The sequence below is a fragment of the Balaenoptera acutorostrata genome, chromosome 9 (assembly GCF_949987535.1).
Source record: "Balaenoptera acutorostrata chromosome 9, mBalAcu1.1, whole genome shotgun sequence".
In the NCBI taxonomy this organism is placed as follows: domain Eukaryota; kingdom Metazoa; phylum Chordata; class Mammalia; order Artiodactyla; family Balaenopteridae; genus Balaenoptera; species Balaenoptera acutorostrata.
Window position 1 is genome coordinate 35,465,770 of NC_080072.1, and position 12,147 is coordinate 35,477,916.

General features: G+C 33.3%; 1 protein-coding gene across 5 annotated transcripts in view; it reads right to left on the bottom strand.

Annotated features, from left to right (window-relative positions):
• GAS2 (growth arrest specific 2) overlaps nt 1-12,147 on the bottom strand; it is a 119,165-nt gene that overhangs the window by 73,340 nt on the left and 33,678 nt on the right. For all 5 annotated transcript variants that reach the window (XM_007174805.2, XM_057552044.1, XM_057552045.1 and 2 more), the window contains exon 4: nt 2,561-2,702. In XM_007174805.2, the coding sequence (XP_007174867.1) occupies nt 2,561-2,702 (142 nt within the window). The remainder of the gene's footprint in view (nt 1-2,560; nt 2,703-12,147) is intronic.

Here is a 12,147-nt window from a genome sequence, read left to right on the forward strand (position 1 = left end):
TCTGCAAGTGCAGCGGCTCAATCACTTCCTCACCCACAAGTGAATAATAAGAAAAATCCAAGGAGAATGGGTCCCACTTGGGGAAATGGAATTTCTCATTGGCCTTCCTCCTGATTATCATTAACATCTATGGGCACAGCTGTTTCCTTTCTCTGAATAATCCTGAAGTCAATTCTATAGTATTGGCTCCCTTCTTCCATCTCCACAGGGCCTACTGTACATCACCTCATGCCCTATTCTGAGCAGTAGAAATTTCAAATTTATCTTTTCATTGAGTAGCAAACTAGAAAGCCTAACTATTTGATTTAGTTTGGTACTGAGAGGATTCAAAATTATTTTTAAAATTTATAGCCTTGAAAATTTGGTCTTATTAAACCTTCTTGGCTATGTAAATACATTTTAATTGCAAGGTATAAATGAAGTTATACTGTAGAAGATAACCAGAATCAAAGATATTTTAACAAAATACTCAACAGTTATGACATAGAAATTATCATGTATTTAATTTTTATATAAAAATTTCTTGTTTATAAAGTCAGCTTTTTTCAAACAGGGTGAAGAACTCGACCATCTAAAAATTCTTCATGACATAATTTTATATGCTACAGAGTATGTATTTATATACCAGGACCATTGTTACATAAGCTGCTTTATGCTTTATTGTTTCAAAATAAAATGTATTATTTATTACCTGAATGGGGTTTTAAAAAGCCATCCAAGCTTCTTGGAGTCCAACTGAAAGTTTTGTTAGTTCAATTAACAAAAGAACTTATGAATAGTAAGAAAATTGAGACAAGACCATATTTACATTCAGAGCTCCTAGTAATCCACTTGGCCGACAGTAGTCACTGAAAAAATGCTTTTGTTTTTAATGCAAACCTGTGCAGTAAACAAATTAACAAAAAATAAAGCAGTTTCCCCATGTGGCAGCTCTTCAGCAATGCAGGGGCACTCCAGAATTTTAAATCATGATGTTATTTGTCCACACATAAAGAGTGTGCTTCTTGTGACTAAGATTTGATTTTTAAAAATTTATATATATATAAGTGTGTGTGTGTATGTGTGTGTGTGTGTGTGTAGACACACACACAGACATTTACTAGATCTTTCAAGGTTTTTTTTTCGCAACTCTTCCACGTGCATAAACCTATAAACATGAAAGTTAAAATCTATTTGTAAAATTACCACTGCACTGAAAAAGAATTATATCCATACATATCTTCCACCAACTTTTTTTACTTTGACGTGAGGAAATGGTAAGAACACTCAAAGCTCACATATACAGTGAGCATTCATAGAGCACACTGCTGTATATAGTATGCTTCTGTGCAATTTTTCTGGTTAAATTTTTCTTTCAGGTATAAAGTGTTCTCCTAGTCTAAGTTCATGTTATTCTCTTCTCTGCTGGGAGACTTCTCAGAAATTTGATGACAGTATTTCCATATCACGTCAACTCCTCTTAGTACAAATACAAGTTTCCTTAAGCACATAAAATGAGTAAGACTTTAGCTGCTATACCGTCAATTTCCTAGGTTCAGCAGGGGAATGCTGTTTTGTGAGGTCTCAGGGCAAAGTGTATTCTCATTGTTCAGAAGGCAATTTGTATACTTGTTCTCTCTGAAGGATGCTCAGCTTACCGTGATGTTAATATTTGTATTACGTGATTTTGTGAATTGATTTTTTAAAGCCTCAGGTAAAAGAACCAAAGCATTTTTCCCTACTAAATGTCTCCTTTCTTCACTTAGTTCCACTTTACTAGAACTGGATTTTAATTGCAATATTTTCCATAGTAGAGTTCTACTGGGGTAGATCTTATATTGAAGGTTTGAACATTTAAGGGTATCAAGTAATGTCAAAACACTGAATGGTCCAATGTATGTTTTCTCCCAAGGAAATACAAAACTATGGTATGGAAGTGGATTTGCCAAAATTCAATTATAAAACAAAACAAAAACCCCACAATTATCTGGGTAGGCCTAGGCACTAATGTATCTGTCTCTTATTCCATCGTCTTCAATTATCCTAATCTCTTGCTTGTTTGCCTAATTTTTAACTAGCTAAAAAATAAGTTTCATTAACTAAAAATAAGCTTAACTAACGAAAAAAATCAGTTTCAAGAAAGATAGAGCTTATGAGAGATGGTGTTTTCATACTTTTGTAGAGGTGAAAAGACGAAAATGCTCTTGATGGAGGGCTGGAATATATATAGCTACCCTTCTAGTCCAAGTAAGAGCCTGGTGGTAAAACTTAACCCTACATTTTCCAAATATCCCCCAATTTTGCGTTGTATGTACTTATTTTTAAGCAGGAAAGGATTCTGCTACTTAACGTTCCTGTTATTATACGCACAAGGTGACCAAGATTAAGAGGGTGAATTTTTCTACCTTCAAAGACTCAAGTTTACAAAAAAAACTGCAAGTTTACAACAAACTAAAATTTTTTTTTAAAGTTAACAAAGTGTGAAATGACATCACACAAAAAAAGTTAGGCTTGAGAGTTATACAGACAAACAATAATTTTAATATTATATCAGCTAAAATTCTGAAGGAAATGTACATACCCAAACCTTCCGATTCAAACAGACATGTTTCATCTACCCCTAAATCTCGGCACCAGGATAAGAAGTTTGCTGTATTGTCTCTGGCAAAAAAGGATCCTGAGGGTGCACTGGCCTTGCATGGAATCTTCTTTAAGGGCAGATTCTGAAAAACAAAGAAATCTCACTCTGGTGGAATATCTGGCAGTCATCACAGTGACACATTAAGTGTACATTTACGTTTTCAACAAAACGCTTTGGTACAATCTTATGTCAATAAATAGGTTTGTAAAGAACTATAGGAAAGGACATGAAACTCAAATGAAACTTAGTTCTTAATTAAGAGACTAGGAAAATCTGTGCCTGTAAACATATACTTGCCTTTTTATTATCTAGAGGTAAACATACATAAATCCCTTCCCTGGCTCAGATTGCCTCTTTTCTTTCTCTTCTACTATTTTTTTGGCCTTCTCTTTCATCTAAGTATTCTGTCAGTATTTCTCATAAAGTATGTATAAATGAATTTCTCACTTGTGAAAGAAGAATGAAACACAAATGCAGTATACGAATATAGATAAAATGTAACACACGCACCTGCATTTTTATGTGTATACATACACACACACAATAAAAATTACAATAGAATTATAAAGTCAAAAGAGCAGCAGAATTGTCTAACATCCATAGTTCTCTATCACCAATACTAAGAAAAGGAAATATTAAAAAATTTTATCTTTTAACAATAACATTTTACCGTCATTCTTCCAGACTATTTCCTTTTAAACCATAGATTATTGCTCTCTTATGTAATATAAAAATAATTCTGGTTGGATGTCTGCTATCTGACCTTGAAACATGTTTACATTCTGCATCATTTCTCTTCCAGGATAAGAAAATGCTTAAGAAAACGGAGTGTGTGAACCTGGATAGACTTTTCTATTATCAGCCTCATAAAATTTTAGCCCTGGAAATCTCCCTTACCATACCAAATGTTATAAAGAGTCGTGTGAGGTTTTTTCCTTTAATAGAATATAACCAGTATTCACGGCATTCCATGAAGTCACAGAATGTGATTCTTTGTGATGTGAAAGACTAAGCCAAGTATTTGGATGATCTGGGCTAAATAGAGCTTTGCCTCTGAGAGCAAAAAGATCAAGGGAGAAGCATTTTGTGATTTCAATTCACAGATAGGGTTATTTCCTCTATTCTCTGTGAACAAGAAAATATAAACAAAATGTTGTTGATTGTTGAGGTCATTTACAAAGATGGTTATAAAAAAATGAAATAGTGGTCTTGGTGTACTGGTGAAGCCTACTATCATCAATCTATTACTAGGGCTTTTCCTGTCCAGGGATTTTATGGCTACATAACTAAAATATTCAGTTACTACATCACTCAAAGACTGTGTCTGTCCAGTAGCAAAGATCCATCTCTTTGTTGCTGACTGAATTTGTTTTAGGCTTAGACATAAAAAAATTTTTGCATGAATACACATATATTTATATATACATATAACAATATCTCTTAACCAATTTGGTTAAGTAGTGGTTTTCAAAGAAATGCTTTCCTATATGACTTGTAAAAAACAATAAGAAATAGCATAGTTTAATATCTCCTTTATAAAATATTCATGAACATCAATTAGTCAATATTTACTAAAATTACAATTCATATATCCCTAAATCTAGCAATTTACTCCTAAGAATATATCTTGCAAATATAATAGTATTATTACTTTAAAATATATGGACAGGTATATTTGTTGCAACACTGATTGAATAGGAAAAAAGCAGACATAGAATGTGTCAAGAAGGGGCTGCTTGAATAATATATAGTATACAAATACAATGGAACTCTGTGCAATAATGTAAAAAGAATAAGATAAATATATATGTGTTGGGCCATAAAAATGTGCAGTATATACTCTTAAGCAGAAACCAATAATTTGCAAACACATATGTACACTACAATTTCATTTTATGATGTGTGTGTGTGCACATACGTACTGGTGCATGTATATGTGCATACACACACAATATAGATGGTCATATATAAAGTTAAATTGCATATAAATATGTTGTATTATAAATATGAATATTGTATTTATTTGTATAACATTAATTTAGGAAGAATTCAAGGAGGACATCCATCAGATGGATAGTAATTACCTTTGAGGAAGGTGATTGATACATAGAGAATCATTTATATCTTATTTTACATAATTCCAAAATACGTAGTAGGATTTTGAGTGGCTTTTACATTTTACCAATATTTTCCAATTAAATAATCAAATAAGGTAAATCATGTCAGCCAAAACAGAACAAAAAGATCTGCTGAAAAAAAGTCTTCAGGAGGTGACTGTAAAGCTTCTTTATGATGCAAATAGGAAAAAAACATAAACAGAGTCAAACACTAAGCCATTTTAAAATCTACCACCTCTATCCCTGGGTGGGGAAAAAAAACCTTGTGAAACCACTTCAAACTGATGAATGAGTTTGCACACAGGAACTATAACCTAGGAACTATAAAATACTTGACATGTATAAGGGCATGCCAAAGGACATGAGGTGCATGGTTTTCATGGCAAAAAGGAATACAATATCCAGATTGCACCAGAGAAGCTAGATTGATTTGACACTTAATCCACCAAGGGACATAGCTCATAGCTTGTAGAATCCAATATTCTTCCTGGCTGCATACCAACCAAAAATCAAAGGGTCAACAGTCTTCCCAAGGTTGCCGTGCCATTTATACATAAGAGTCTTAGAGCAGATGTCATATTTCACTTGAATTGAAGAACAAATAATAATATCAGTACTCAATACCTTTGGAACTTATAAATATTTTTTGACATATTTTACACAAAAATATTCATGAAGTTCCAAAAACCTTAGCAATTACTGTATATCCCTCCAAGTTCTGTTATTTTTTAAAAATTTTTAATTTCTCTAGGTTCTCATGAAAATCCTAGGAAGAATGACAGCTCTGAATCTCTTCTTTAATATCACTAAATAAAATAAAAGCAAATTGATGTATTGAATAAAATCAGCTTTCACCTTGCCACAAAAATCTTGAAGAAGAGGTTTAGAATAGAGAGCTGTCTTGAGTAATTATGAGAGTGTCTACTTGAATAGCTAAAAAATTGACCACAGATAAGGAGAGGAATACTTCAGATGTAAAGAACTAGGGATTCAAAAGAGAACCTCCACGTATAGCTCATCTTCCATATTAGTTTTCCCTTTACTGCTTAACTCTCCAAAGAACTCCTATGGCATTTAAATTATATACCATCTCTAATTATTTACTCAGATGAGTTTTTCCAGACAATGCTGCTATATATTATGTCCTCAGAACCTGATTGATGAATACATGAATGAATGGTTAGATTTGACCCCTCACACTAGATCATAATCAACGTGAGGGCAGGAGCAAACACTCTGCCTTAGAGATTTTACATCCCCAAGGGACATGTTTCCAGGGCCTTCAAATTCACTAAATTTATAGCACACATAAAATGCTTCCCATAAATTAAGAAAAGTATAACTGAAAAATATAAGTAAAACCTTTGAACATTTTTTGAAAGTTACTGAATATGGAATGAGTTGAGAATAGTTGTCAAGCTGAGCTGAGATTGGGTAGAAATTTAGGCTCACTTACTCACTAGCAAAAGTCATGCTACTGTACTCCAACCTCCATGGTATAGGTTTCAATATTTTGTGTCAGCAAAAGGAGAAATGACTACCAATAAAACATTAGAATCATGTGCAAGTAGGATACATGTTAATTTTTCTTTCTTTTTTTTAAATTGAAATGTAGTTGATTTACAATGTTGTTAGTTTCAAGGGATTCAGTTATCACACACACACACACACACACACACACACACACACACACACATATATTCTTTTTCAGATTCTTTTCCCTTATAGGTTATTACAAAATGCTGAGTATATCTCCCTATGCTATCCAGCAGGTTGGTTATCTACTCTATGTATAGCAGTGTGTATATGATAATCACAAATTCCCAATTCATCCCTCCCCCCACTTTGCCCTGGTAATCACAGGTTTGTTTTCTATGTCTGTGGGTCTATTTCTGCCTTGCAAACAAGTTCATTTGTATTATTTCTTTTTAGATTTCATGTTAATTTTTCTAATATTGATAGTCTAATGTTTATCCTTTTATCTCTCAGCGGGATTAACCTAAGTTATATATTCTCAGCCTCTATACTAATACTTATGAATTGAATGATGAACATACAAGAGAATGGATGGTTTGAAATCTGAAAGTGTCCTCCCCATTCCCTCAAAGCAACAAGCAAATTATGTTGATATAAAAAGAAAGATTTTAAATTTACTTCTAAAATCTTTTAATTCAATCCATTACCTCTTAGGTTAATCACCTGCTAGGGTTTGGAATTCAATTACCTGAGTTCAAACTCAGCTATGTCACCTTCTTGCTATGGTATTTTGGACAGATTACTTGATGTTTCTGTGCCTCACTCTCATCTTCTATTCAACACACATAGAAAAAAAAATGCATCTCATCGACTATGTGTGAGTGCAAATTAAATAATATCATTCAAGTGTAGAAGTAAGTGTTCAATAAAGTTATTATCACTGCCATCAATGCAAGTAAAAATATATGGAATTGTCTATGATTTCCTTCTCTCATATTTTCTTGAAAACATTTCATTTTTTTTTTCTGTTACAGGTACAAGAATTCAGAAAAAGATTGGCAAACAATTTATTTCTATCTTTGCCCTAAACTTGAACGTCACTTTTAAAATAGCTTCCCAATAGAACTTTCTGTGATAATAGAAATGTTCCATATCTGTGCTACCCATTAGAGTAACCACTAGTGGCATGTGGCTATTGAGCATTTGAACTGTGGTGAGTGTGACTGGAGACTAATTTTTAAACTTTATTTCTTTTTAATCAGTTTACACTTAAATAGCCACATGTGGCTTGTGGCTATCATATTAGACAGGGCATTCATAACAGGGAAAGTAAAGCCATTATTTGGGGGTTTAGAGAGTCCAATACTTGACCCCTTGACTACTTTGTCTCTAACTAATAGTGTCCCCATGTCTTTCAAGTCCCCTCAAATCCAATAGATCCCCTGGATATAGTTACTGAGATGCATAACTATGTTGGTCATTTAGGAAGAGTTTACTTATGTGCTGCAGAGTACAGCATGTGTATGTCCTAGTTATGGTGTTGTGGGTGTTACAGCTTCAGAAGGGCAGTAGTGACTAATTCTATTTATATTACTTAAAATAATCTACACCTAGAGAACCAGGATATTATTTATCATTATACTGCCACAGTGTCAAATACAGTGCTTCACACATAAGCAGTCCTGACTTCTTGTTTTCTGAATCTTATGGTAGATGGGGAAGGAATGAATTAACATGGTGAGTGCTTACTGTGCTCTAGGCACACAAAACATATACTTTCAGATAGACTATCCTCTTTAATTCTCAAAAAATAATGCCATGAATTAGGTAGATAATAGTATCTCCATTTTCCAAGATGAAAAAACTGAGCTCACACATAGTTGAAATCAAATCATTCAGTCTCTTATACCCGTACACTTCTAACTGCTCCATGAAAGCTCACCATTGCCTGGAATTTAATATATTTCAGCATTTGATTTATTTCCCAAGGTTTTAGCCAGGTAACATTACAATAAAGAAATACGTATTTTCTTTCACCTATTAAACCTAGAAAAAATGGAGAGAATGGCATCTTTAGTTCTCCATAGGCAGTGAACTGAAAATTTAATACTAGTAGTTTATTTTTTTTACTTTACTAGTAGTTTAAATAATCCATTCTTCACAAAAGTTTGAGATAAAATACTCCCCTTGATTACATCAAGTAGACATTTCAGCTATAAAACAGAAGAGATATACAAAAGAAGAAATGGAAATTGCCAGGAACTAATATCTTTCCTTTTCCAAAGGGTATATAGAATATACTTTCAAATATGCAGGCAATAAAGTCACTCTTTCCATGATGGAATCAATGTTTCCACTGTATCCTCTTGCTCCTTTCAGTTTTTCTATATATTTTATTGAAAAAAAATCTCCCAATAAAATTATTTCATTGAACATTCACAGTACCAAGGTATCTGAAGAAAACTACCAAGTGGCTTTAGAAAGGATGACTATATATTCTTCAAGATCAAAATTACTGAAATTAAAAACGGGAAAAATTATTTCTGGTACCATCAACCTCTTCTGGGGACTCTGCAGTAGACCTCATGCCTCAGATAGAGTGAGCTATAACTTAGTACAGTAGCAACTGAACTCACTGACATTGAATTCAAAATCAACCTTTCCTATCTTTTTCCTCTCCAAGATACATTCCACTCTATAGAGAATTGGTCTTACAGCAAAATTTGGTAGAATCTTCATGCTGTAATAGCATAAGAATATTTACATAAATAAAAAAACAATTATTAAAATAAGGTTTCTCACAGTAGAATTCTGGTACACCCCGTAAAATCATAAAGAAATTATTTAAATAATAAAGCTAGAAAATATGTTAAGTATTTTGAATTATCTGAAATTATTTCTGGCATAATATAAAATGATGTTGGAAATGAAGGTCTAGGATTAAACTTCAGGCTTAAAAGGTGAGATGGACAATAAAACATTAAGATGTAAATGAGTTGAAAACTTATGTCCAAACAATAACCTGCACACAGATAATTACAGCAGCTTTATTCATAATTGCCAAAACTTGGAAGCAACCAAGATGTCCTTCAGTAGGTGAATGGGTAAATAAACTGCTATATATCCAGAAAATGGAATATTTTTCAGCACTGAAAAGAAATGAGTTATCAAGCCATGAAAAGACATAGTGGAATCTTAAATGTACATTACCAAGTGAAAGAAGCTAATCTGAAAAGGTTATATATTGTATGATTCCAACTATATGACATTCTGGAAAAGGTAAAACTATAGAGACAGTAAAATAATTAGGGATTTAGGAGGAGGGAGGTAGGAACAGGTGATTCATCATAAGATTCAGCACATAGGGTTTTTAGGGCAGTGAGACTATTCTGAATAATACTATAATGGCAGATATTTGTCATTATACGTTTGTCAAACCCCATAAAATGTACAATACCAAGAGTGAACCCTAATGTAACTATGGACTTTGGGTGATAATGACATGTCAATGTAGTTTCATTGATTATAACAAATGTACCATTCTTCTATACTCTCTGATCAATTTTGCTATGAACCTAAAACTACTCTAAAAATGAAATTCCATGAAAAAGTTATTATGTCATTGATAGTTATTTAAGAAGCACCAAATGCTTTACAAAGGAGAAAATATAGAAAGTTCAACAACAAACGCATTCTTTCATTTGTTTATATGAAACATATAAACATTTTTATATGCATTGTGCCTAATTTTACATATACATCCACATGGGAATCATTATCTAAATGCTGTGCTAGTATAAAAAGCTTCTGTTCTCCCAAGTAATGGTTTACATATGACTAGATAGAGATTAGCTTCAAAATTCCTAAAGTCTAGTCATACACTTGAAAATTCAGTTAATTTGATGAGGCTCTCTAAAAAAAAAATTTTTTTTTTAAACAAGTGTTCTCTCTCTCTTTTTAAAAAAAAAGATTTGTTTATTTGGTTGCACCAGGTCTTAGTTGTGGCAGGCGGGGCTCCTTAGTTACGGCATGTGAACTCTTAGTTGCGGCATGTATGTGGGATCTTAGTTCCCCGACCAGGGATCAAACCCACGTCCCCTGCACTGGGAGCGCAGAGTCTTAACCACTGCACCACCAGCGAAGTCCCTCTATAAAAATTTTAAATAGAAATTTAATCTGATTCAATTTAACCAATTAACTCACAACTCTACCCCAGTTCTAACAGTAGGTACTGGAGACAGACAAGGCCAAGGTTCATTTCTGGAGACCCTCAGTGTCTTTGAGAACAGACTTAAAAATCATGCTATTGTATGGTAAGGATTACAATAGAAGTTTAAGTATTTAAACAAAGTTTAAATTTAGTTCTTTGGAAAATTTAAGGGTGTGCCTTTAACTTTAGGGAGGGGCTGACTGAGGATCTTTATAAAAAAGCCTCACAAAGGAGCAACACTCTGCAAAGCTGAAGGATCTTACGTGCTCACCAAGCATAAAAAATGAAGAGCAGTGCATTCCAGAAGATGAAACATCTGACAGAGGCATGGGTGTTATGGATGAGTACAGAATGCATGTGGAGGAGAAAAAGAGGTCAGAAAAGTCAATTAGGCCAGGATCACAAAGGCTATTTCATGCCTAACAAGAATTACTAATATTGTAATGTAAACCAGGAGTCACAAACTCAAAGGCCCAGAAGAAGTCAGGCAGATTAATTAACAGAATAAAGTGGCTAGCACTAGAAGACTACAAGAAATGGTGGCAATTGTGGAAAACTAAAGAGCTCATGCTGTGTCCAGGAGGGGCAGCCATATTTATTTAGTTCTAACTCAATGTTTCCATAAAGAAATGCAGTTCCAGTGTTGTTGGATCTCCCAGTTTCTCAGAAGAATTTGGAAATCTGGATATTTTAATGTGAAAGTCCCCTGAGTTTGAACAATTGGATCTATAGGCAGCTCTATGTGGTTGTCAGTTTACAATCTCAGTGTTCATATGGGGAATAATAAAAAAAAATAACATTTTAAACTAAGAAGTAGTTTAAATGACATGCACACTTTGGAAAAATAACTAGGTCATTTGTTGTAGAAGGTGTGAAGGAATAAAAATTTTTTAGATAATTCTACAGAAGTAAAAATCAGTGACTTCTTTTTCTTCTGTCACTTCTTTTTTAATTTATTTTTTAATTGGAACACCTCTAAATCACAGCTATAGTAGTCAGACTTGAAAGAGTGAGGTTAGAATGGAAGGAAGAGAAACATTCTGTGAATATGAAAGATTTCTTAGAGAAAGCAAGTGTAGGATACCAGGTGTGACAGTCCCTCAGAGTCTCAACAAAATTAATGGTAATTGTTAATTAGTAATTAATTATAGGAACTCAAACAAATGATGATAATTTAAAAAAATGTTTTTGAGAATGTATGTCAGTTTTCTGTGACCTTTCTACAAATCAAGAAATTACCTTAAGGAAATAGTCAGGAAAATTCTTTTAAAATGTATCTTGAATTTTTCCTTTCCAACAACATTTTATACATTCTCAGGTATAATAACTTATGATTACTGGCAGCAAATTTTGAGTTCACAGGGTCACTGATTCTAATATTTTAGTTAAAACTACTTTTTGGTACCCATCTGTATAATATCCAATAAAGAAAAGCATTTTCCAAGGTCCAAAGATTGCCTTATGGATGGATTCCAGGAAACTCAATTTATTTTAGTGGCTAACTGATTTCTAAACACTTTTTGAGCAGACTTTTTTTTTTGTAACTCCATGGGACTGCAGATTTGAGGCACCTTGTAAATGCCCATCAATTGACTAATGATAGCTCCATAGATGCTCAGTAGTTTGAAACACAGGGATGTTAAACTTTTAGTAATTCAGAGAAAAGGCTTAAGCCTTGAAACTGCAAATCACTAGTAGTAAGGCGGTGACCAAGACAGGCTATT